This window comes from Pseudopipra pipra, chromosome 6, assembly GCF_036250125.1.
Source record: "Pseudopipra pipra isolate bDixPip1 chromosome 6, bDixPip1.hap1, whole genome shotgun sequence".
Classification (NCBI taxonomy): domain Eukaryota; kingdom Metazoa; phylum Chordata; class Aves; order Passeriformes; family Pipridae; genus Pseudopipra; species Pseudopipra pipra.
This window is the reverse complement of record NC_087554.1, coordinates 62,288,717-62,315,607: the sequence shown is the minus strand read 5'-3', so window position 1 is coordinate 62,315,607 and position 26,891 is coordinate 62,288,717. Positions and strand designations below refer to the sequence as shown.

General features: G+C 51.2%; 1 protein-coding gene across 7 annotated transcripts in view; it reads left to right on the top strand.

Annotated features, from left to right (window-relative positions):
- Positions 1 to 26,891, top strand: part of SAMD4A (sterile alpha motif domain containing 4A) — a 101,027-nt gene that overhangs the window by 40,736 nt on the left and 33,400 nt on the right. For all 7 annotated transcript variants that reach the window (XR_010431577.1, XM_064659593.1, XM_064659591.1 and 4 more), the window contains one exon: positions 21,898 to 22,416. Coding sequence is in view for 6 of the 7 variants with exons in the window: in XM_064659593.1 (XP_064515663.1) it covers positions 21,898 to 22,416 (519 nt within the window). In the remaining variant the exon portion in view is untranslated. The remainder of the gene's footprint in view (positions 1 to 21,897; positions 22,417 to 26,891) is intronic.

The following is a 26,891-nucleotide window of genomic DNA, read 5'->3' as shown; positions in this document are numbered from 1 at the left end:
GGGCTCTGCTTCAAATCTGCAGTGAGGTTGACTTTCCTGTCGTTGGCTCTTGGGTGAGGTCTTTGTGCCTGTTGGTGTTGAAGTTTCATGGGAGTTGGTGCCCACAGCTTTGATGTTCCCTGCAGTTGCCTGCCACCACCTCGCTAGAGAGCTTGTTTCTTTGCTTTCCCTTAAAGGCCTCACCCCTGTGAGGTGTGAAGGTGCCTAGGGCATGGCAGTAGCTTGTGAAACAGGCCAGGAAGAAATGACAAACACGTCCTTACTCAGTGTCAGGCATTGGCTGCTGCTCGTGCAGGAACCTTGGCTTCCCGTGGAACTTCGGGGAGATTTGCGTGGCAGGATGCCCAGAGAATCCCCAGCATCAGACTGTGGAAGAGGCTGCCCAGGGCAGTGCTGGAGTCACCATTCCTGGAGGGATTTGAAGCTGTGTATATGTGGCACTTGGGGACATGGGCCAGTGGTGGCCTCATCAATGGTTGGACTCGGTCTTAAGGATCTTTTCCAACCTAAATGATTCTGAAGGTGCTGCAGGATCGAGAGCTCCCAAGGACAGCCCTGCTCTCCTGTCTCTTGAATGTCAAGAGCTGTTGTGGGTCTTCACTCTGTGAGGTGGGAGGTGTTTTGCAGTGGGAGGTACAAATCATTCAGGGCTTTCTGGATAACATCAACCCTTGGTCAGAAGAGGACCAGGAGCCAACCCGAGTGGCAAGTGGTCAGGTTGCAGAGCTGGATTGCATCCATCAGCTGTGTTTGTCATCATCAGCATTAGCTTGTGATGTTCCTCTTGGTTTTGCTCAGAAAATTCCTTCAGGAGGAAGCTGGGATATAAACTCCACTGTGAAAGGCTGGGGAGAAAGAGTGTGTAGAGAAGTCCCAGTCCCATTCACCTGGAGAATCCCAGAGGACTTAAACTGCCCTGTCTGGGAGAAGGAGCTGGGTCTGGGTCTCCTCATCCCAGCTGGAACAGCCCACTGTGGAGGGCACTGCAATGAAAAAGGCATTGCAGGAGTGCCCTGACATTGCTGATAAATAATGCAGGAACTCTGAGCAAGCAATACGTGCATGGGAAGGATTTGGAAAAAGGTTTTATCTTTAGAAGCAAGGAGGCTTCATTAATCTCCCTGAATAATGCCAAGCCATAAATTATGCTGATAATAGACATATCTACGTAATGAAAAGTAACTTCACTTGGTCTTTTACATGAAGAGAGATTGGAAGCGACTGTGTTTTCAGGCAGCCCCATCAGTCTGTTAGAAGTTGTGTACTGAGAGTCAGGGATGGGAGGACCCAGCTGTGTCCCAGAGCCACCTTTGTGCCTTCTCATGCTGGCTTGTATTTCTTCCACAGCATCGTGGAAAATATGCCTTCCAAAAAAAAAAAAAAGGGAGAGTTAAAGAAAATGGCTGGAACTCGGGGGAACTCGCCTTGCTTTCAGCATCCAAAAATATTAAAACCAGCAGCCTGTGAAGTCCAGACCACAACAGAATTTAGAGGCTGGTGGTGCAAGTATCCAGGAAACTGGGTTTGTATGGTCAGGCTGTGGATCTGTAACCTCGTAATCCCCGGTGCTGGGAGAGCTGGAAGTCGCTGCCTTGCAGGGTGGTGGTTTAACCAGGCTGGAGAAACTGGCTTTTTATTTTAAGAGCTGGGCAGAAGAAAAACATCCTTTAATACAAATTTTGCACAGGACACCGGACTGTTGGGTATCTCTGATTTCATGGGTTTACCCAGAAAATGCCTCAGACAAAAGGAAATGGTAGAACTGTTCTCAGAGGCTGGGTCTCTTTGGTTTCCCCCAGCATTTCAATGTTATTTTGCTCTCTCAAAGCCCAGACCTCCCATCTCCCCTTGCCACTTTTGCAGTTCCTCCCCTCGTGTGGGCAGTTTTAGCTCCCTGCCTGAAAGGGTTGAGTTGCCATGGGGAGGCTGCTTCCCACTCCCATCAGCAGTGAATCCCCGTGGAACACCATGGCCAGCAATCCACGAGTCCTCCTGGACTTCACTGACCCAGAGGCAGATCTGAGTCCCAGGGAGATGGTTCTCCATGGCCTTGTTGCTCTTACTTGCACCGGTGACTGGCATGGTTTGAGGATGGGGGGACTGGTTTTTTAACCCAGTTCTGATTTGTTTGGTGTAGTGGAAAACCATTGTGACGTGGAGCGGTGGGAGAGGTCAACCTTGATGTCAGGGAGGACAGCAGGGCTTGAAGAGCTCTGACTTTCCCCCTCATCTTCCACTGACAAGGTGTCCTGCCACATCTCCTGTGCCACCACTGGAGGTGCAGGAAGTTGTAAACTCCTGTCAAAGTGCTTGAAAGAGAGGAAAGGCTGGGCTGAGGATGAAGGAGATGAAGATGAGCTCCAGCCTTGCAGCTCCATGGCTTTTGGAGGTATTTCTCTGAGTGCTAACTAAGTGGGATCAGTCCATCCCTGTCAGCTCCTGTGAGCAGGAGTCCTCACTGCTTGTGCCTCAGAGTAGCAGAGGGGAAAGGATGTTAGGAAGTTATTCAGGAGGTGAAAGTCCTCTGGGATCCTGGCAGAAAATGAATAATATTCTATTCTGTTGTATTCTCCTCCACTCTGTCTTGTGTTCAGCATCCTGATCCCATCCAGGTTGGCATCAGTGACATGGGCAGGCACCGTGTGACACAGGGGGTGTAGGAGGGGGGCAGCAGGTAGTGCCAGCACTGTGGATCAGGCAGGTCCTGGCAGCTGCATCCCAGGGAAAGCAGGGAGACACTTCTCCTGGCCTTTGTGCTGCTGCCTCGAGAGCCAAGCAGGTTTCACCCCAAAATAACTTCCTTCTGCAGACAGTGGTGGCTATTATGAGGTCTGAAAGCTGAGCAGGGGCTCACATTGGTGGCTTTATCAAGCCAGGAATTTACTGCATCTAAGATCTCTCCCCAAAATCTGTTTTCCAGTATTTCCCAGTGGTATGTGGTGGGAGTGGGAAACTAGGGCTTCTCACCCTCTTCCCCACCTCCTTCCTGTGCTGCTGTGAGCTGGTCCTGGGGATTTGTGCTCTGAACTGATTGTCATCCTCTCATGGAGAGGCATCTCTGGGAATAACGTGCCCTCCTGCTGCATTTCCATATAAAACCTCTCAGTGCTTCTTTTGCAGCTTTTCTTGTCATGCTGCTCCACGTTGGGAATTATGGCAGCTTGTTGTCCAGTGTCCACATGAGCATATTCCACGGCAGCAAAGGGACTGTGGAAAGTGGCAGGGCAGGGAATTTGTTCCTGGTGTCCAATTTTCTGCTTTTAACAAGTCTCTTGCTGTGTTGCTGCTTGTAAAGGATCCCAGAGGAGGAGCAGAGGCTTTGCCAGCATTACTCGTGTGAGTGCCTGTCTTTAAGGGATTGCTGGAGAGCTGCATCCTGCAATTCCCCTCTGGTTGTGACATTTCTCTTCCTAATAGCAGGAGGAGCCATGATGGGAAGCTGGAGGAGGCAGAGGGTAACTCAGAGTTGTGTAAAACCCATCCTGAAGTTTCCCTTCACGCCACACAAAGAGAGTTGGAAACCTGGAGTGTGTGAGGAGCTGCTGGAATCCCTTTGGGCTGGGAGCTTCACTTTCCAGTGGGGAACTGGGACATAGACCAGATCTCCCCTGAGTTGGAGGCTGCAGATGTGGTGATGAGTGGGATGATGCTGTCACTGTACCATGACACAGGAAAGCCTTTCTCTGGCTTTTCCAGGGTGAATTGCTGGAGGTATTCAGGAATCAGGTCTTTCTCCAGGATAGACTTGCCCAGCTGTATGGAATTGCATGAGGATAGAATGGAATGCAATAGGATAGAGCAGGATAGAGCAGAACAAATTATTTCCGTTGGAAGGACAAGGAGTAATGGCTTTAAACGAAACTTCTCCTGTTCATCACTTCTGAGTAGTGAAGGTTGAATCCTTCCTTGTGGGTTATTGCAACACGTTGCTGCTCTTCAGGGGAAAAAAGGTGCAGGGAAGGGGATTTTCCTTTGCAGGGAGGTCTGTTCCTGACACTCCCTCCACAAAAATATCAGGTTTTCGTTTTGTTGGAAGTCTCTTCCCAAAAATCACAGAATTCGGTCAAGAAAAAGAGGTCTTATATTATTCTTGTGATTTTTTTAGTAGCTGGAAATGGATATTTTAGCCAGGTGTCATGGTTTGAGATAGCCCCCCCAGGAGTCATCTGGGACAGGAGGAGGATTTTGGTTTCAGTGAAAACTTGCATTAGCGGTGAAAGCTTTTCAGGTTTCAGGCTCTAAGTGTCAAACTCATCATTGCTCAGAGCTGGGCCAGGAGCTGGGCTCCTCAACGTAATTTTGGGGCCTGTGATGGGCATCACGAACCAGGCATGGCCAAACCATCCCACCAGGCAGCAGGAATGTGACATTGCAAGGACCGACGTTCTTCTTTGTCCTTTAACTTCAGTGTTCACGCTGACCCTGCGACGTGTTCTGGGTGGAAAGAGCATCATGGAGACCTTGCTGGTGAAATAGCTGTGACTGCAGTGCTGTCACGTTGTTTTAGCCACCCTCCCCAAAGAATCCTTGCAGCTCCTGGGGTGTTTTTGTGAGATATCAGTAAAATCCGGGCGAACAGCGGTGTCATTCTGAGGGAACAACGGCGCCCTTTGTTTTGAGGCCCTGCAGCATTTCGTGGGTACACGAGAAACAAAATGTGAGGCTGGTTATAGAGGAAAGAAAAGCCAACTGCTGCGGGCAGGACTGGAATGTAGCGAATTCCCCAGGGAAAGGTGAGTTTTCCAGGGAAAGGTGTGTTTTAACCCGGTGCTCCTGCCTTAGGAGTTCTTGTACAGCTGGGAAAGGTACAGGGAGTCAGCTGAGTGCCTCTGCTCTGCTTGGGGAGAGCCAGCTCTTCCAAGTCGCTTTTTTTTTTGGGGGGGGGGGTGTTTCCCAAAGAAAGAGGAGTTTCACTTTGCTTTGAATGTCTGTTGTAGACACACAGATTTTCAGCCCTCCCTGACTCAGCCCCGGCTCTCCCCTCTCTCCTCTTCGACGTTGGCACTTCAGGGCAGGATCAAAGAGGGTGAAATTAGAAAGTCTCCTCCTCGCGGTGACTCATCGCTGGCTTTGGTCAAGTGCTTCCCTCTGGGTGATGTGAGCGGCAGGGAGGGGGAGGGAGGGATTTCTGCATCCCCCGAATCCTTCTGGGACTCCTGCATCCCAGTGTGGGGGCGTAGCTGCTTGTCCTCAATTCACAGCCAAGCTATTGTGGTTTTCTGTTCCCCATACCTTAGAGCCAAAGCAAAATGGGTCAGTTTTTACCCAGGGAGGAAATCTTGTCAAATCTGAGATCTGATCAGATCCACTAAATTACTTTTTCTTTTATTTACTGCAGAGAATTTGAAGCAATGAGCAACCAGGTGTTTCCCCAGACTCCTGCAGGGCAGAGTTGTGGCCAGCCAAAGCCAGGGCTTCAATTTAACACCTCAAATCCTGCATAGAAATTTTCTTTTTTTTTTTGAAGCCCTGGTTGTGTTTTCCCTGTGAGGAGCTTGGCAGCATTAACAATCTCTTGCTCCTCGGCACGTGGGGTGTGTGCAGCAAGGGGAGGCTCCTCCACGTGGGTGTTCTCTGGTGTCTAACACTGACTTCCAGCAATAGGCTCCATGTCCATGTAGCTCCTGAAGATTGATAAGATTGCTGAGAACTGGGCCAAACCTCAGACTGAACCACAACCTTTCTCATCTTAAAAAAACCCCACAGTTCTGGGAGAGCTGCACAAGGTTTGTGCAACCTGGATTTGTGCAAGAAGATTGGTCATGGAAGGGGTTACCTGTGGGGCAGGAATGCTCTTCCCACCTGCTCCAGATGCTTGTGAAAATCTTAAAAACAAGTAAAATCAGTGATTTCATGGCTGGCAGATGCACAGGTTCAGCCTGTTAGCTCGTGCTGCCTGCTGACCTCCTGAGCGGTCCTGGATGCCTTTGGCTGGGACATGGAGGGGGATCCACTGTTTATCCCAAGAGTTGAATCCAACATTCATCCCAAGAGGTGGGCTGAGCCCCGGGCATGGTGGGGTCTCCCATGACCTTGCTGTGATCCATGTGCAGCTGTGGCTGGGAGCATCCATAAGGTCACCCCAACCAGGAGTGTGTTGTTGCACACCCAGAGCCACCCGAGGAATCCACCCTGGGACCAACAAGGAGGTTCTCCCTTCCCAGCTCCTTTCTGCTCCCGGGTAAAAGCTTTGCTGAGGGATCCAGGGAACTGCTTCAGGTCTGAGATGCTGAGTTTTGAGAGAGCAGTGCCAGCAGCCATGGACATGACATGGCACACAACCTTCTCCCTCCAACTCCCGTTTTCCTCTTTCCGCAGCGGCTCGGTGGTGCCTGGCAGGACCAGAGACACCTCGGGCACGAGGGGGTTTGCAGCATTTTTATGCACTATTTTGCTAATTATTATTTACCATAATTGTGACAGTGACTTTCATTCACAGCACTTAGATGTGTGTAAAAGCAAAACTCCCCTTAAAACTTCTTTCCCCCCGGGCATCGCGTTTCCTCTCAGTACGTGGGAATGACGTTACTGGCCGGTGCCGTCCCAGCATTTATTTTTATTTTCACCATTTCCACGTCTGCTGGGGGACAGGAAGCAACGGTGGCAGCCCCCCAGCATCCCAAGATAGGAACCAGTTTGTTTAAGCTGTACTTTGGCCTTGTTAAATTTTGCTGAGCACGTCTTGGCCGAGCTCCAGGGTGCTGGACCAAGCCCACCGCACTCAGGGAGAAGGGAATAATTACTACTTCGCGGTGAGGAAGGAAAAAGCGTTTGCAAAATGCTTTGAAGGTAATGACACCCCCTGTCTGAGGAGTGACAGCGGCACAGAGCATCCTGCAGACAGCTCCTTAATTCCTGCTGATTAGAGGACTGGACAAGGAGCACAAGGAACACCGTTCCCGACAGCACCTGCTTTGGGCTTCCCTTAAGGAGGGAGCGGTGAAAGGGGGGGCTTAGCCAAAAATAAACCAGCATCTCAAAGGCAGATGGGCCTATTCACAGACCTAAAATTACACCAGTGGAGGGCCAGGCAGGATGAAAGGAATTAGCATCTGGTGGCGAGGGGAGGGCAGTGTCACCGGGGGTGGGTGACCAGATGGCCCGGGCGCAGTCAGGTCCCACAGGCTGTCACAGCCTTTCCCCACTTGCAGACCTCCAGATATTATTTTTATAGGGTTTTTTTTTTCCCCCGGGAGGTGCAGATTCCTCTGGAGCAAATGTAGGCTCGCTGGCAGGAGGCTCCTGCCTCCCAGTTCCCTTTTATGGATCTGTTCACACCCTGCTCCTGCAGCCACTGCAGGCCAGAGCAAGGGAATGCTGAAGAGCCTTTGGCTTGGGCTGGAATCTTCTGAAAGCACAGCTCTGTGATTAATGCCAGGGACAGACACCTCAGCCCCCACTCTCCCAATAACTGTGCAGCTGGTCACCTGGTTTCTCCTTGTGTTATCCTAACTGAGGTGAGGGAGGGGTGGTGACCCCTCTGGATGCTTGGAGTACTGTCCTCCTGCATCCTTGATGGATCATGGAATCACAGACTGGTTTGGGTTGGAAGAGACCTTAAAGACCATCTCATTCCAACCCTCTACCGTGGGCAGAGACACCTTCCGCTATCCCAGATGCTCCAAGCCCTGTCCAACCGGGCCTGGAACACTTCCAGGAATCCAGGGGCAGCCACAACTTCTCTGGGCAACCTGTGCCAGGGCCTCACCACCCTCACAGCCAGGAATTCCTTGCCAATATCCCATCTAACTCTGCCCTTTGGCAGTGGGAAGCCATTCCCCCTTGTCCTGTCCCTCCAGGCCCTTGTCCAGAGTCCCTCTCCAGCTCTCCTGGAGCCCCTTTAGGCACTGGAAGGGGCTCTAAGATGTCGCCAGAGCCTTCTCCAGTCTGAGCAACCCCAGCTCTCTCAGACTTTCTCCATAGCAGAGTTGCTCCAGCCCTTGGAGCATCTCCATGGCCTCCTCTGGACTCGCTGCACTATCCTTTTGATGTTGGGGGCCCCAGAGCTGGACACCAAACTCCAGGTGGAATCTCACCAGAGCGGAGCAGAGGGGAGATGCTCACCAGATGATCCCCAGAGCACCATTTTTGGGTATGCAGAGAGGCCTGCACTTGTTTCCAGGTTTATTTTCCCTTCTCAGGTGGAGCACCAAAAGCCTTTTTCAGAACCATGCTGTGATTCCTGACCCAGGTTAAAATGACCTTTTTGAGTTTGTTCTTCCCCCTCATGATACTGTTTTTATCCTGGAGGAGGCCAGTGACCTGGTTCATGGCACAGCCCCGTGGAAGGGCTGTGTTGAAGGGGTAGGATGCAGGCTTGGTGCTGGTGGTGGGATAAGGGGAACCCCTGGCACCCCATTCCCTGCCTCACCCCTGAGCTACAGATCACTCCAAGTGCATTTCTATGACGTGGCTTCAGAACTCCTAAGGTTTAAAGCACTGCTGCAATGAGAGAGAAAACCTGAGAACTGAGATTTAAATCTGTGTGTGGGGGAGTTGAGGAGGGACTGGATTCGGTCCAGAATGTTAATTCTCCAGTATCTCAGGCCCATTCTGCAAAGAGCAGGACAGAAACCTCTGGAAGGAGCCTCTGGCTGGGGTGAGGGGGAGTTTACCTCGCTGCATAGCCACGATTAATTTTATTTTACTTTTGAGTGAGTATTCCAGGAAAGCCCATTAAAAGCTGGCAGCGAGCGGCTCTGCCGGAGCCGAGCGCCGACGTGTGATGCCGGAGGAGCCGCCCCGGCGTTCGGGAATGACTGATGGTGAGAGGTGTCGGTGGAAAGGAGGGGAAAAGGGGGATGTTCTCACTCCGCTGAACTTCCTTCCTTTGTGTTCCCTATTAAGCCGGGGGGGAGCCGCGCTGATGCGGCCGCTTTTTGCAGCCTTCCAAGCTCCCATTTAATTGTGGATGATTTCATCCCGGCCCTTTCTCATGCCGAAGCCAGTGGCCTGCGTCATGCAGCAGTGAGTTTGGGCAGATTTTATTTGCATGTGAGTCACTGAGCTTTTCCAGCTGAATGTCACCAACTTGGAATTTTTGTCTGATTTTGTTGTTGTTTTTTTGTCTCTTGGTGTTTTTCCACCGGGCTTTTTTTTCTTTCCCTGCCCTTTTTGCTGCCTGCACCCCCTTCGTCCCTCCCTCCCCCCCCCCCAAAAAAAAATAGGAAAAGGCTGAAATGGGAGTTTGAGTTGGCAGTGGGAGAGGACGGGATTAGGAATGTTCGGGGAGAGAGCGCGGGGAAAAAGGATGCTTTATGTCGCTGGGAGGGAAGGACCGGAGCCAACTCAAATTGAGGGCTCTAATTTGGGAGCGGTGTTATTACAGGTCAGAGGGAGTCAGTTACTGGCTAAATTGGGAGAGCTGTCACATGCCAGGGCTGGAAATGCTGCTCACATGGCTGGGGCACACGGGCTCCCGGACAGCTCGGTTTGATTTTGTTGACAATGCTTAAAAAAAATAATAATAATACAAGACCCCTGTTGTATTTTCCCTCAAATGTGGGCTCCGTAGCAGCGTCCCTCTTCCTCCTCTGCCGGCTCATCCCAGCCCTCGCTGCCCTTTGCACAGAGAAGTTTATAAATAGAGCAACTCCTCCATTATGTGCAGCTTCAGTCTCTTTATTTTTATACTGGAATCTGTTCAATGATTAACAGTTTAAACCATGTGCTGTATATCAATACCTTACATACCCTTCATAACTTATTTTTAGTATTATTTTCCCCCCTTCTAAATCCTTTATCCATTTTAGGCAACACCGTTATGACATTCAGATAATTTTTTATATATATATGGGGGTTTTTTTAGCCTTTGAAGAAACTTATCTGCATTTCAATTGAGCTTTTGCTAAAAGGCTTTTTGCAATTGAAATCAAGAAGTCAGAGGAGTATTTCCTCCCTGCTTGTGGTAGTGCCTGTAGTCTCCTCGCTGAAAGATTGGGTTGTTTTTATGGATTAGGCTCAAAGAAGAGATACAGAAATTGCGTGGTTTATTCCTTTGGCTTCCTGCATCCTAGGAAATTCCACTGAAGGTCTGGATTCAAGAGCATGCCGAGGCATGTGAGCTACATAACCCCAGTGTAAGTGAAAGCAGGCAGTGAACTCGTTTCCCACCTGTTCCCCAGGTCCCAGATGCAGCAAAACCAGCAGAGTTTTGCTAAGGCTGAGCCCGTGGGCTCCTGGGGGTGCTGGGACTCCTGGAAGGAATGTTCATGCTCCTGTTTAATTGTGGGTTTAATCCTTGCTGGCCCATCCCATTGCTGTGGGCCTGGCTGCCCCTACAGGCCAGCTGAGCTCCGCTGGCTTTGCACAGCAGCCAACAAAAGCCACTTGACCCAGGATCTCGTCGGGATATCTTTGTCCCTCAGACCTGGCACGGCTGCTCTGATATTTCTGTCTCCTCGTTGCATGCACGAGGGCTGATGGATTCCCCTCCGCTCCGCTGTCCAAGAGGGACGGGGGTTTGGAGTCGTTTCTGCCACAATATCCTTCCTCCACCCACCCATGGATGGTGCTCCTGCTTTCTCCTGCTCTCCTGCCCCAGTGGGCAGAGAGGGAGGATCACCTCACCTCAGGGTGTCCACAGCACCGACGGGGGTTTTGCAGCTTTCGGGTCAGGTGGGACCCCGGCACTATTTCCTGCTCTTCCCAAAGTCCATCCTCCCCTTCTCTGGCTTGGGAGCAGGATGCCTGTGATGCCCAGGAGTCTGTGGGCTCCAGCAAGTAAAGGGAAACCACCGCTGTGTGCCCTTGTCTGGGGTCAGGTTGGATTCACTCTTCAGGACAGCTCTCACGGGAGGTTGTCTGCCAAATGTCTGTCCTCCTCCTGGCCTTTGGGTGGAAAGCAGGAGGTGGGATCCCATCCTTGCTCATGCCCCACATGACTCTGAGCTCTTATTTCTGACACTGAACCATTTCCCACATTTTTACGACCGAGCGCTGAGCAGTCAGACAGAACTTGTTGGATTTTCACTCTCCTTCACCACTCTCATCAATGTAGACATCACTCCACGCTGGCTGGACTGTGGCTTGTGAAATCAGTGCAGCAAATTCCTCCTTCCCAAGGTGTTCTCTGTGCCAGTGCTGGCCACACTGCGTTGTGGAGATGGAATACCATCATTCATGCAGTGTAGGTTCCCTTGGCACCCGTGGGGCTTTTGATAAGGTTTCCCAGCGTGTCATCTTTGCTCTGAGTCAGTGAAATGCTCTCAGCACTGGAAATCTCTGCACTAAATTAAAGTCCTGTTGCTAGGGAGTGTTGTGATAATACACGGTATTATGATCCATAGCAAAAGTGTGCAACAGTACAGCCTGGAAAACAAATCCATAAAACCTCCCATCGGATGCACGGTGTGAAAATCGAGTGTTCTTCAGCTCGGTATTAAATATGTCATGGAAAAAGACTCCCCGCTCCTTCTGAATTTCCTGAAAGTCTGCTTTGGGCTGAAAACCGTGGTGGCTGGAGCCAATTTAGAGAAGGAAAAATCCCTGCTCTTGTTGCTGTCTGCAGAAGCTCCTTAATGATTGTGCCATGCAATTCTCTGGTGCTAAAAATACATCTGGGTTTGTACAAACAGCCTCCTAATGACTGGAGCTCTGGCAAGCTCGGGGAGGCAGAGGGGGAAAATAGCGGCAAAAATATGAAAATCTTACTTATTTCTGCTCGCAGTGGAACTGGGCTCTTCTGTCCTTGTGGCTCTCAGCGGGAATTAAGGGATGTTTTGGTGAAGGATCTCCCCGTTTGTTCTGTGCCTGGCCAAAATAATGGGTATCTGCTCTCACTGTGAGTTTGCAAATTGGATGGAGAGCGCTGAGCTCCCTGCCCTGCTCTGTCTGCCAGTGAGGTTTCATCAGCCTGTTTGGGGTGATGAGATGAGAAGATCCCAGAATCTCTTCTCAGAAAGCATTTTTTCATGGGACTTTAAGCGTTGGAAGGGGCTGCCCAGGGCAGCGGTGGAGTCCCCATCCCTGGAGGTGTCCAAGGAGCAACTGGACGTGGCACTCAGTGCTCTGGGCTGGGTGACAAGGTGGAGATTGGTCACAGGTTGGACTTGATGATCTTGGAGGTCTTTTCCAACCTAAATGATCCCATGATCTCTTTGGGGGTTGTCTTTGAGCCTCAGTTCAGTGCCCAAGTTCCCAGTTCCTGCTAACACTTGATGGGGATGCTGTTGCTTTGGAGAGCTTGGTGGAGAGGGGAACTGCCAGTGAGAAACAGCTGAACTTGCTGCCCGAGGAGAACTGGCTTTAAAAGGGCAACAATTCAAGTAGGGCCAATGTCTTATCCCCCACAAGAGTTTTTTTGGGGGAAGGGGTTTGTTTGGGGTTTTTTTCCCCCAGAAGTTGCTTGCCATATGGTTGCATCTCCTTAACCTGGCTTTGGAGTTGTAAGAAATGGTGGAAAGAGTTACACAGGGAAGCTGTGGCTGCCCCATCCCTGGAAGAGTTCCAGGCCAGGTTGGACGGGGCTTGGAGCAACCTGGGCTAGTGGAAGGTGTCCCTTCCTACAGCACAGGGTGGAATGAGATAGTCTTTAATGTCCCTTCCAACCCAAACCGTTCTGGGATTCTGTGCAATTGCTGTTCTTCTGTATTTTGAAGTGCCTTCAAAATACCTTGGCAATGGGTAGTGAAAGGACTTGCCCGTTGCACACAGGGGGATGCTGGGGGCAGTTGCAAAAAGGTTGTGTCTTTGGGACAGAATTGGTTTTGGTGATTAGATTCTCAACATTTAACAAATTGAAGGGACACTGTAGTTAATTTACCTGGAGCTTCTTAATCTTGGTTATTAAAGGTGGAGAAGATGCTCCTTCCTGAATTAGTCTGTGCTCCTGTCAGGGCTGAATCATAGAATCACAGAATGGTCTGGGTTGGAAGGGATCTTAAAAATGACCTCATTCCAACCCCTTGCCATGGACAGGGACGCCTTCCATAGACCAGGTTGCTCCAAGCCCCGTCCAACCTGGCCTTAAATCCTGCTCTATAGGCAGAAATGTTTCACTTTTCATGGCTGTGGCTCCTGCCTTTGTTTATCCAAGGAACCAGTGTTGTCTGCAGCAGGGACTTCCCCAGCCACCTCATTTTGCTGGACATGCTGTGCCTATTGCTCCATTTTCCTGGCCTCTCTTCCCTCTACCCACTCAGTTCACCTCCCCTCCTGCTCGGAGCTTCCCTGCAGCAGCCACTTGGGTGGAAAAGAAACATTAGGAAAGTACTTGATGTATTTTTAGCCTCTTTAGAGTGTGATGTGTCTGCTGGGAACACGGAGGAGAGCCAGCACCATGTGAACCCAGAGGCTGAAGAGCACCACTGGCAAGTTTTCCATCGAGTGCTGGTGCTCCTCGGCACCGTGACGGAGGCAGGATGCAAGTTGGGATGTGAGCGCTGGAGAGGGGAGATGGGGCACATGCCTTGTGTGTTGCAAGGCACAGGTTGGTGTCTGTCTGTCCTCCCCTCATGGGTGTGATGGACAAAAAAAGTCCATCTGTCCTTCAGAGAGGTCATCTGCGCTTAAATCTGAGCAGGAAGCGACCGGACAGGGAAAGGGGAATGCTTGCCTTTTTATATCCTTATCTCCTGAGGAAGCTGGAATAGCACTGAGCACCTTGGACCTGGAGGTTCACAGCTGTTGGGGGGGGGTGCTCCAGGAGGAGTACAGAGCCCTGATTCCCACCAGTCTCAGTCTCTGAGCCCTCCTGGTGTGCAGGGCTTGTTTGCAGGTCTTCTGGTTGTTCCCAGCTCCTCAACAAGCTCCCAGACGTGTTGCAGGGAAAGAACTTCTCCACTGCTTCCCAAATTTCTCCACAGGTCGGACTGTTAGACCTGCATGGGAGGGAGTGACAGCAAAAGGCCAGAAACCTTGACAACTGCAAGGTTTTCCTGGCTTTTCCTCTGCAAAATCCCACGTTATCCCACGTTGGGACTTGTGAGGAAGCTCTTCCCACAATGCAGAGCAGGCCTCTCCTGGCTGCTGCAGCGTGGAGTCACAGGAGGTGCCAGGCAGCCAGGGGTGCCGGATCCAGCGGGCAGGATGGTGTTTGGCACAGCTCCCGTTGCCTTCAGACGTGTGGGATTAGGTCCCCCCGCCCTGTGCTGAGGTCAGTGCTAGCACAGGCTTAAATTATAAACTCAGACCTGTTGGACGTAGCAGGGGGAAGTTGGTGGGGGTTACACACCACCCTGCAGCCTCAGGGACAATAGAGGTGCTTGGAACCGTCACTGGTGCCTCCTTCCCTGTGTTATCCATGATTTTGTGTCCGTCTTGGTGGCAGGAGGAGCAGGATGCAGGTTGACCAGCATTTCCACGTCAGCTTGTCTCTCTGCCTTGTGCAATTGGCAGGTCTGCAATAGCCTTTATCACTGACATTTTTTTCCTTTTAATTAGCCTCAGTAGCAATAACGAGGAGGCACGTGCTGGAATTCTGATAGTTTGGCCTCTGGTGGAGAGAGGAGGCTGCCAGGTTTAATAGCAAGGGTATTGATGTGCTCTGGATGGGGTACAGAGAGTTTCCAACACGGTTCTCCCTTTGTTTCCCTTAATGCTGGCCTTTTGAGTGAGGCTGATTTACGAAGAGAATGATGTAAATTAGCCCAAACAAAGTATTTGTGACTGGGCTGCTGTGCAGGTGCTAATTACTGCAAATAGGAATTTAAATCCCTTTGGCTGGAAACACTCTGTGGTTCACCTTCAGTCGAGCTGCTGCAGCAGGAGCCAGGGCAGAGGTTCACATCCACAGCACTGCTGGAGGGAGGATTTGTGTGATGGACTGTGGGGATCTGGACCATGTCACAGACCAGTAAATCCAGTTGTGGGAAGGCTGGGACTGGCAGCAACCTGCCCTTGGTCGATACACTCGGTGCAAATTCAGATTTGTGGGTGAAGTCTTTTCATTTTTGGCTCTTTTGCTTTAACTTTGCTGCAAACCACCCGCGTGAGGTGGGGTGTGGTCTCTCCACCCCACTCATGATATCACTGAAAGGTTTGGGTTGGAAGGGACCTTAAAGACCATCTAGTTCAGAATCTGAAGCCAGATAAATTCAATCTTAAAACGGATAAATCCAACTGGAAATGAAGGCAAGTGCTTGGGAGCCACTGGAACAAGTGGCTGGTAGACGTAGGGTTGAGTTTTGTCTCTTGGTGGCTGTTTGCTGGGAGATGATGTTGAGGCCAAGCAGAGGTTGCTGGGCTGTGTTCCTGTGCAGGGTCAGGTTTCCTGACCCCTTTTGCCCTGGTGGAGGCACCCAGGCAGCTGGAATAGGTGTGAGATCCTGGGGCTGATGGGCGATGGCCTCGGTCACCGCAGATTTGGGTGATTTTGGTGGAAGTGCAGCATCTCCCGTGGATATGTGGAGAAGCTGGTGGGTAGTGGTGTGCTGCTGGGTCTTTACACAGCAGGAGGAGTCCAAGTGCTGGTTTTTCTGCCTCTGACAAAAGAAGGGGGTGCCTCCACGTGGCTCTGCCCATCGCCCGGAGCTGGTGCTGCACTGATAATCCAGGAAACAGCGAACAATGGGAGCCTCTTCTGGTTGCTGAGGAAGCCTCTTGTAAAACCTTCCTGCAGACCCAGAAATAGCCATCACTTGCTCTGGGGCCACCGATTTCAGGCTCACTTGAAGCAGGTTCAAGCTGCCTAAGCACCAGTTGGATTTCTGGTTTGCTGTTGGCCATCCAAGACACAAGAACCTCGGTGCCGTCCATCCCCTGGTTGCCATCCAGGAGCACCCAGTTCCTCCAATCCCTAATGCTGCAGTTTGTCACTTGGCAAGATCAGGGATCTCAGCCTAAATTTTTAGTCCAAACTCCTAGTTTTTCTCCATGAATACATCTGAGAGTGCTGTTGCTTTCAGCCCTGCTGGGAAGGTGCTTGGAGTGTGCCCTTCAGATCTGAGCATCTGATTAATGGTTGGACTCAGTGAACTGGGAGGTCTTTTCCAACCTTAATGGTTCTGTGACTCTATCTCTTAGTCATTACTTGCTTGGACAAATTATCTGAATAGGCTTTTGAGAACTTGTTATGGAAAACTTTGTTAAACTGAAAACAAGGCCATAATAAACCAGTAATTTAGGAACAATTTGCTGACAAATGGAGCCCTTAAATGCACTGACTTACCATTAAGGAGCAATGATACCAAGCCTGCTGTGTGAATGTCCTCTTTGTCACTTGGAAAATGACTGTTGATTATGAGCTCATAAACTACACGTCATTCATCTTGCCTGCTTTGTCAAAACCCCAGTCAGCATAATCATGGAATCCTGGGATGGTTTGGGTTGGAAGAGACATTAAAACTCATCTCCTTCCAACCCCCTACCATGGGCAGGGACACCTTCTGCTAGCCCAGGTTGCTCCAAGCCCCATCCAACCTGGCCTGGAACACTTCCAGGGATCCAGGGGCAGCCACAGCTTCCCTGGGCAACCTGTGCCAGGGCCTCACCACTCTCACAGCCAAGAATTCTTTCCCAATATCCCATCTAGCCCTGCCCTCTGGCAGTGTGAATCCATTCCCCCTTGTCCTGTCCCTCCAGGCCCTATTCCAAAGTTCCTTTCCAGCTCTCTTGGACTCCCTTTAGACACAAGAAGGGACTCTAAGGTCTCCCTGGAGCCTTCTGTTCTCCAGGGGAACACCCCTATGTTCCTGTGCCTGTGCTGTGACAGCTGCTCTTGGCCATCCCCACAGGCAGGGTTGGTGTTTTCCAGGTGGGGACCAGAGGTCTGTTTGCAGAACTCTAAAATAGAAGTTAAAAACCATGCAGTTTGGTACTTCTGAGTTTCTGAATGCAGGCACCAAAATACTGTCCGTGCTGGTTTTTGCAGGGAGCGTGTGTATCCCTGCCTTTGTCCATCCTGACTGATTTTACCTTTGGAAAACTGCAAGTGTTCCTGGTGCACCATCAATGGCTTCAGGAGCTCCAAGTGCCTCGCTGGTGGTTGGAATAACCCTGTCATCCCTCAGGAAGCAGCTCCAGAGTAAAGGCAGGAATGTCCCCCATGTGGTGCAGTGTTGGAGGTGGATCCAATGCCACTGGATGTGGAGGCACTTAACAGTTTGCAGGGATCCAGCAGAGATTAAGCAGATTTGTGACAGAGAAATCCCATGAGAGCTTAATAAATTGGCAAACATCACCTCTTTCCCCAGTCAGGAAGCCCCAGTTTTGGGGATAGTGTTGGTCCTATTCATAGCACAAGCACAGGTTTCAGCCTTGGAAGCAGGACCCGGCTATATTTGGAGCTGGATTTATCCACAGGCACTCTGCACACACATCAGCTGGGCTGTCTAGCAGCAAAATCCTGGTCATTAAGTAATCCTACAGTAGAAGGTAGTTTCAATTCCCACCCTCATTCAGCTTCTCACCCAAGAAAATGTCCAATAATGAAAATTGGGATTTTTTGCTCTGGGGGCACCAGCAACTCCCATCCCTTCCCAGTACAGGGCTGGCATGGGAGCTGGCTCCTTGCAGTGCTCATGGTCAGTTGTTATTTTAGCTCATGTCAGGGCAATGACAACAACAGGCAGGACAGGGATTTTGAGGAGTTTAAAGGCAGCAGGGGGGAGTTCCTGGCTTTGGGGCTCTCTCTGTGCTCAGAGTTGCCTGTTGCAAATACCAGTAGTTGTGACATTCCATAAAACATCAAAATCCTTGTGATGGGGAAGCACCAGGCATTCCTGAAGCAGCACCCAGGGGAACTAATGAGGCCCTAATGTGATTAGTGTGACCCACCACAGGTATCATGTCAAACCCTGGGATGTGGGACCCCAAAACCAGGGCACATCCTAATCGCGGCTGACCCGGAGCGCTTGTTCTGGCAGTAAAGGGTGAGATGTCCCAGATGGCCCAGAGTGCAGGGGAGCAGGTAGGGAGCCAAAACAGGGTCTCCTGTGTTCAGCCCCTCTCCCCCTGCCCACAGGCAGCTCCAGCTTTCTCCCTCCTGTGCCGCCCTCTCCAGATGCCTCTGTTTTCTGGCAGATAGGATTAAGCCTGACCTTCCGCCCCATCTCAGAGAGAGCCAAGCCTCTTTCGGATCTAATTATTTTCCATTTTTGTTTAATTGTGCACATCCTGCTGCTGGCTGAGAGGGGGAGCAGCTCCTGCCCAGGCTGGGGCAGGGAAGAGCACTCGGTCCCTTACCAGCCACAGGCTTTTGGGTCAGTGCTCCATCTTTTGGGGTTGTGGTTTAAACCCCCAAATCTCTTGGAGGTCTGAGACAAGGTTCCAAGGAAGCAGCTCTGGCACCATCCTGTGTTTCTCCAGTGGGGACCTTCACACTCAGCTCTCCCTCGTGCAAGGAAAAGGAGTCCAGCCATGGCCACCTGCCTCCCCCATCCTCCTCCTCCTCCTCCTCCTCCTCCTCCTCCTTCTCCTCCTCCTCCTCCTCCTCCTCTCCGGCACCCAGTTCACACCAGGCTCTGCTTCCTCTGTGTGCGCGTTTGCCTCCTATGTACAAGTGGCACTGACTTCTTTGAGCAGGGCATTGCAGGCCTGTTTTTAATGATCTTTGATTTCTCAGTGTATCCCAGCTGTTGCAGAATCCCAGCTGGTGCCAGGGTTGGGTTTGGCTGTACCAGCCTGGAAGCACTGCCAAACCACCCCACCGGGGTGATGAGGGGATGGGTGACATCCCTCTCTGCAGGAGGATGGGAGAAAATAGGACACATTTTCAACCTACCCACTGACCAAGAGAGAGAGGACAGATAAATCAGATTAATCCCAACAGGAAGCTTTGCCTGTAGCACTGACATCTGCATATGGAAAATATGGAGGTGCTCTGGTGGACCTTGAGTCCCACTGTGCTTGTGTACCTTTTACAGCTTCTCTTAGGCTGAGCTTTGCTTTCCCAAATCCCATATTTTAGCACCAAAACAACCTCACAGCATTCCCACGGGCACGGGAGCACACTCAAAGTACCAAAAAGTCACCTCTGCTGCAGCAAAGCAGTTCCTTCCCCACCAGAGCTGTGCCACGTCGTGTCCCGTGCTCCTTTCGGCACGAGACATCCCGGGCACGGCTGGCTCGGGAAGCGGCTCTGGAGGAGGGGTAGGTCTGTGGAGAAGTAAATACCACTGCAGAAAGTTCCAGTGAGAGCTGCTGGCGTTTCCAGCAAGCCATCTAGTGGCTTCCTGTTAAAATGGTTGCACACCTTGGAACTGGGAAGGCGAAGCTGGAAGGGCGAGTGCTGCTCACCACCGCCGTTGTGCCCGGGAACTGATGTGCAGGGTTTGGTCCTAACTGGGAAAAGGCCCTACTGTAAGAGCCCTCTTCTGGGTCAGGGGGTGCTGGGGTGGTGGGAGGGGTGGGTCAGCTGCTGGCCAGCAGCATGGGTCATATGGAATCACAGAATCATGGAATATCCTCAGCTAGGAGTTGGACAAGGATCATCAAGTTAAACTCCTGGGTCTTCCCAAGAGCAACCGTGAACCCAGGGAAGTGGTCACGGCACCAAACCTGCCAGAGCTTGAGGAGTGTTTGGACAAGACTCTCAGGTACATGGTGGGATTGATCCTTGGGAATATCCTGTGCAGGGCCAGGAGCTGGACTCAGTGATCCTTATGGGTCCCCTCCAACTTGGGATATTCTATGATTCTGTTCTGTGATGTGCACTACAGGTGCACATCCAGATCTGCTTTTCACTGCTGTGGGTTCAAGTACCCTGTCTCAAAAACACATGAAGTATATAGGGACAATCAGTGATTCAGAGCAGCTTCCTGTACAGAATGGAGAGGAGACAGCAGGCAGGGAGGGAGAACGTAAAGTTTGGGGGTTTTTTTTATTAACATGAGCGCTCAGTATGTCACTTGGTGCAGTTTTGGGCAGTGGGTTTAAAGCAAGCAGAAGGAGATGGTTCAGTTGTGGTATCCTTGGGCACAGCCTGCTGCAGGGGCTGAAAGGTTGGAGGGGTTTGGTCAGCGCTGGAGGAGAGACTGTCCTGGGGCTGGGCAGTGTCAGTCAGGTGGTCTGGGTAGATCCTGAGCTATCCTTGGTTGGGGTTTGTATAAGCTCTTCAGAAAAACCTCTGGTGATGGAGATTTCACAGTGTCATAGGTCATCCTATCCCATGTCCAGCTTCATGTGCCTTTGCTGCAGTTCAGCTCACAGAATCAGTTAGGTTGGAAAAGCCCTCTAAGATCATCAAGTCCAGCCATTCTCCCAGCACTGCCAAGGCCACCACTAACCCATGTCCCTAAGTGCCACATCCACACAGGTTTTAAATCCCTCCAGGGATGGGGACTCCAACCACTGCCCTGGGCATCATGAGCCGTTGGAGAGCAGCTTGTCCATGCCAGTCTTCACCTCTCAGCTGAATGACAGGCTGGCTGGTGCAGTTCTGAATGATGTTCAGCCTGTGGTGCTTCCTGACCCAGGCTCTTCCCCACCTGGTGCTGCAGAGTGATTTGTTCCCACCTGCACTCAGGTGCTTTTACCTCCTTAATGCAGAATTTTTTTTCCCCAACTCTTCTCCAAGTCTCACAGAACCATAGAATATCCTGAGTTGGAAGGGACCCACCAGGATCATCCAGACCAACTCCTGGCCCTGCACAGGGCATCCCAACAATCCTACCCTGTCCCTGAGAGCATTGTCCAAAATCTCCTTGAGCTCTGGCAGCCTTGGTGCTGTGACCACTGCCCTGGGGAGCCTGTTCAGTGCCCCACCACCCTCTGGGGGAAGAACTTTTTCCTAATATCCAAATTAAACGTCCTCAGACACAGTTTCATTCCATTCCCTGAAGTCCTCAGCGCTGACTTCAAATCCAGTTTTCTGGAGTGTTTTCCTTTCTCCTGCCGTGGCACCTGCACCTTGAGCACGTTTATCACATCACCCACATCACTGGTGACGTGCTGGGCGGTGTCAGGGCCGGCACAGGTCTCCTTGCTCGGCACATCCTCCCGGTCTGACAGTGAATCACCACCACCGGCTCCCTCCCTGTGGCTTTGGGATGAGTTGTGTGCCCACATTAGAGCAGTTTCTGTCTGCTGTGCTGCTGAGGGAGCCGTGTGTGGCAGCACCTAATGAATATCAAGATGTACAGCTCAGCCTGTTCCCCCAGCCATTCACAGGCCGGTTGCTCTGTCGCAGAAGGAAATTAAATTGTTCCTGACAAATCGGTGTCGGCAGTCACTTATCATCTTGTTATCTTCTAAGTGCTTACAAATAGGTTGTTTCATTATTTGTTCCATCAGTTTCCCAGGAGTTCGAGTTAAGTGACCAGTTTGTAATTCCCTGACTTTCCCTTCTGCATATTTTTTAGAGTTAAGTCCTATGTTTGCTTTTTTTTGTCTGGTCTTCTAAGACCTCTTCTATCTACTGTGAGCTAAGAGAGGAACAAGAGCTCTGAGGCTGCTTCAGCTGAGCCCTTCCCTCCGTACCTTTGGGGCTGGTGGATGGACCAGCACCGTGGTTGGGTGATTGCTTTCCTGCTGGGATGCTTCTTTCCTTCTCCCTCCGTGGCTCTAACCTGTGTTATCTTGTTTGAATCTTGACCTTTTCCATTTTCCAGTGAGTACTTCTAAAAGGTTGGCTTTATCCACCAAGTGATTTTGTTTAGTGTTTTCTGTAACCTGCAACGATATGGAAAAAATTGGGCCAAATCATGACTGTGATTAGGATAGCAGCAGTGGAGTTGTGTGGCCGTAGAGCTGCGTGTAGTTTGGCATTTTTAGTGATTTTCAAGAGCATCTGGTAACTTCTGGCATCCAGTGGTGCACACTTTGCCCTGACCGTGGTTTTTGGAGCGTGGTAACCCCCCTGCCTGGGATGTGAGCATCACACACACAGACATCCCCTTGGATGCAGAAATCCCATGTTGGATTTACCCTGCCACGCTCTGTTTATATCTTAATTAGCTCTGTTTGCCAATCTCTCAATTATCTCCTTTTTTTTTTTCTCCCCCCTCATTCCTCCAACAGGAATCATCAACCAGTGGCAACAGGAATCCAAGGATAAAGTGATTTCCCTCTTGCTAACCCACCTGCCTTTACTGAAGCCCGGCAACATCGAGGCGAAGGTGGAGTACATGAAACTCCTGCCCAAAATCCTGGCGCACTCGATCGAGCACAACCAGCATATCGAGGAGAGCAGGCAGCTGCTGTCCTACGCCCTGATCCACCCCGCCACCTCCCTGGAGGACAGGAGCGCCCTGGCCATGTGGCTCAACCACCTGGAGGACCGCACGTCGGGGGGCTTCGGCGGGCAGGGCCGGGGCCGCTCGGACTCGGTGGACTACGGGCAGGCTCACTACTATCACCAAAGACAGAACTCCGACGACAAACTCAACGGGTGGCAGAACTCTCGGGACTCGGGGATAAGCGTCAGCGCTTCCAGCTGGCAGGACAAAAACCTGGCGTGCGAGAACGGCCACCTGCCCCTCTACTCCTCCTCCTCCGTCCCCACCACCATCAACACCATCGGCACTAGCACAAGCACCAGTGAGTACCCACCTCCCCCCACCCCACCACCATCCCAGTAGGAATTGCTGCTTTGCCGTGGTCAGCTGGGGGGCTAAATTCATCTGGGCCATAGAAAGAACTCCTCTTTTTTTTTTCTTTTTTCCGTTTCCTCACCTGCTTTTTTATTTCCTGCTTGCCTTGTTGTTTGGTTTTTTTTTTTCCTCTCTCTAGTCCTGTGGGATTTTAAAGGCTCAGGAGATGGAGAGGAGGGAAAAACAGCCAAGCTGTAAGAGCAAAAAATGTGTGTTATTGAAGGGAGCCCCTTATATTTCATGTAGCTCTGTGTAGATTTGCAGTTCACGTTTCAAGAGTTCCTAAAGCAAGCGGAGAGCTGATGCTTCATGTCCAAAAGCGAGTTGGGGGACTGGAGGCAAGTCCAAAAGTGCAATGGGGACTCAACTGGGAGGAAATGGGATTGGGACCACGAGTGCAGGCATAATTTTTGGAAGCAGGGCTGGAATCTGCCATCTTCAGGGTATGTGAAAGCATTCACTTGGATCTGCAGCACAAAGAGGTGTGAAGCTGGTGGTGATTGAGGGGTTTAGGTGGATGATTCTCAGTGTTTTCCAGAAGAGTTGGGTAGCTCTTCCCCCATGGAGACCTTGGCAGGCTTTGATGGATGGTGCAGAGCCCAGCCCAAGGCTCAGACACTCCGACACGCTGCAGAGCACCATGACTGGAGATTTATCACTGGTTTTGTGTGAGGATGTAGCACAGCCCTAACTGTTTTTTAAAGAGCCATCCTTGGGAGAGGAGGAGCAAAGCATCCTCTCAGCAGGATTCAGGAGCTCCACTGACCACCGCTCCCTCTGGAGAGCTGTCACACCTTCCTCACTCTCACTTGGGTGACTGCCACCACCTCACCTTCAGGGCTGGGACATCCTCCTTCCCTTTGGGATGTTCAGAAGGTCTCTCTCCAAGATGCTCTATCAGCATCTCCCTGGATATCAGGGATGTAGAGAGCACTTCGGGAAGAGGCTTCTTGTGGCGAGGGCGCTGGTTTCTCCATCAGCGTGTGGAAAACCACAATTAAAGAGCTGAAAGCTTTAAAATGGTCACTTAAGGCTTCTGGGTTTTTCCCTCTCCTGTGATAGTTGCTTTTTTTTAAAGTGGTGTTTCAAATCAACAGCGACACGAAACGCAGCTCTGGCTTTACTGCTGTAGCACCCTGGTCCCTGCCTCTCTGGTGTCCATCCTTGCAGGCATGTGGGGATTTAGCAGAGGGGTCTCAGCTTCTCCGTGGACTCAGAACATCCTGCCCATCCCACCCCTGTCTCCTGCTGCTGTGGGATTGGGTGATGTTCAGCTGCCCCAAGAGCAGAGTCCTCGCACTGCGGAGCTGTGTCAGGGAGAACGAGCCACGTGGGAAAGGCTTAACGAGGATGCAGGGTGAAAAGCACCATGACTGTGTTTGCAGCTGGTCTGTTCAACCTCTCCAAGGATTATTTTTTGGGGGGAGTTTCCAGGTGTTTTTTGCATGCCTGGCATTTTGGAGGCTTTGCACACCAGGGAGGCAGTGGGAAGAGATGCCTTCAGATGGGATCTGGTTCCTCACGTCAGGATCTGAAAGCAGGGAGGTCTGGTGGGTGTAGCAGGTTAATCACTGAGAGTGGCTGGAGCTCTGCAAGATGCGTTAGGTCTTGAAGGACTCTTTCCAAAAACCCCCTGGAGTTTTTCTGAGCCTCTCTGTGCTCAGACTTAACTCTCAGCAGAAGCAGTGACCCACCTCTTGCCCAGCAGGGTCTCCAAGTTTTGGCACAAGGCCGAATTACTCAGCAGTGCCTGAGCTGCTGCACTGCTCTGGTTGTTCCTAAATTCTCCCAAAATTAGGTGTGTGCAGCAGCACTGGGACAGGAGCACCTGTGGATCTGCCAGTGGCCCTACACTTTGCCTGGCCCTACATTTTTGCCTGAAGAGCACATCCCTCCTCCACCTCTGCCGCTTCCTTGGCCTCAGTATCCCCTGCTAGCTGTGGTTTAATCCTACTTGTAAAGCTGTTGTAACTCCTGCAGATGTATTTTGGTGGCACCATGTTCAGGTAACCCTTGGGCTGAGCTGGAGGTGACCCAACCACACTTCACATGCGAGTTCATAAACTTCCTTAACGCAATATTTGCTCGGACAGGAGCACGGCAAGTCCACAAATAGATGCTAAAAAATAAACACGGCTCTCAGCCTTTGTCCCAGCCCCTCGACTCAATCAATACATCTATTAATCTTTTATTCCAAAGCAAAGCCCTCAAATCCTTACTGTTTGTTTAGGTTTTACTGTTGTTATGAGTTTTAAATTCTCCCTCTTGCTTGAAGGTGTTTGTCTGGGCGGGGGCTTAATCCAGCAACACCCTGCAGGGCACAGCCTTCCCAGACCTGTCCCTGCAAAGGCACTGCCTGCTCTTGGTGCCAAAATGTGGAAAAGACTTTCCCAGAGGAATAATGTGGTGATCTTGCCCGAGATCCTTCCTTCTGGTGTTGTGGCATAATTAGGTGTAACACTGTCCTGGTACAGGGCTTAAATATAGGTGGGGAAGGTCATGTGACAGTTTGCTTTGTGCTGTCCTCGACTTTGACTCGACCTAGACCCAGGCTTTGGGATTTAGTTTGGGAATGGTTCATCTCCAGCTCTGACAGGGATTGGCCAAGGCTTAAGGAGATGTTGCTGGAGCTCTCCAGCATTTACAGGGCAAGTCTGGAGTGCTCTGAGGGAGTCACATTGGATTTACCACAGTAGTGGTGATCCCAGAGTGGGACCAGCATCCTAAGTGATGATTCTGGGTCTGGAGCAATCTGAGGATATGGACTCACCCAAAAAGATGGAAGTTTGCCCAGGGAAGTTGTGGCTGCCCCATCTCTGGAAGTGTTCAAGGCCAGGTTGGACGGGGCTTGGAGCAACCTGGTCTAATAGAAGGTGTCCCTGCCCATGGCAGGGGGTGGAACAAGATGAGCTTTAAGGTCCCTTCCAGCCCAAACATTCTCGGATTCTGTGATCATGTGCTCCTTCCCATCCACTACATCTCCATCACTGCTTTCTCAGCCTGCCCTGCAGAGCTTGAGCTGCCACTTTAAACCAAGCTTTAGTGTGCCAGGAGCAAAGGCAGCCTTGGCTGGGCTTGGGAGTGCAGGTGGGCAGGAGACCGGAGCTGCTCCGGCACAGTGGGATGGGGTGAAACCCGGAATCCCGACTCTGCAGCCGGGTCAGGTGATGGTTGCAAAACTTCGGGATTGCACAACGTCTTTGCAGTGGACACAGGACCTGTGAACTCTGAAAGGACACAGGAAAGCAGCTGACTTTCAAAGGTGCCAACAGCTTCCTGCGTGGGGGCCCCGGCTCCTTCCCTGCCCCTGAGGTAAATGATTCCACCTGAGTATGATCCAATGGCATGGCAGGATTTGGTTGTCAAGTGGAAGCACAGCATAGCTTTGGCCCTGTATTTTCCATCCTCTTGGAAGGGAATCTGTTCAGAGGCAAAGAAGGGTCTGTTGTTAGATAAGCTGAGAAGGGGGAGAGCAGATACACTGGTCCCATTTGGACCATAAAGTGACGGGGCAGTGCTGGATAGATACAGGGAGAGACCTTGCTAGGAAATATCCTGCAGAGCAGGAATCCCAGGTGTTGGGACTGTGTTTGTACAGGAGGGATGTTGCAAACTCTTTGGTGTTTCAGTGTCGCTGTGGTGCCTGGATTCCCCCATGAGGGAACTGAGAGGACCAGCAAAGCTGTTTGCCAGTCTGGAGCCACCCTTCTGCTCCTGCACAAATGGGAAGGATGCTGGGTGCTCAGGCATGCACCCTTCCCATGGGAACCTGTGCCACAAAACTGGTGGTGTTTGTCTACAAGGAGAGAGAGAAGGAGAGCAAACAGGGCAGTGGAGGAGAAGTGCTCACCTATACAACCTCCTTGTCCTGAAAGAGAAAAATCTCTATCTTGTCCTAGAGCTGAAGAGAAGGAGTAAATCAGGGTTCTTCCTTCCATGCACCCCAGACCAGGCTCAAACTGCCAGAGGGCAGGGTTAGATGGGATACTGGGAAGAAATTCCTCACTGTGAGGGTGGTGAGGCCCTGGCACAGGTTGCCCAGAGAAGCTGTGGCTGCCCCATCCCTGTCAGTGTCCAAAGCCAGGTTGGACGGGGCTTGGAGCAACCTGGGATAGTGGAAGGTGGCCCTGCCTATGGCAGGGGGTTGGAATTAGATGATCTCTAAGGTCCCTTCCAACCCAAACCATTCTGTGTTTCTGTGATCCTGCCCTGCAGGCAGAGCTGCAGCTGCTAACCTGTGTGTCAGCACACATGTGTGTGACATGAATTGCTGGATTTGCCAACATTTGCCCCAGTTATGGACTCCCCGGTGGGAGAGCAGATGAAGAAGATGGTGGAGTTCTCCCCCAGTCATCAGGGAATTGAGGTGGAACAAACCACATCAAGAAAGCAACTGCCATGAATGGAGTGTGGGTTTCCTGA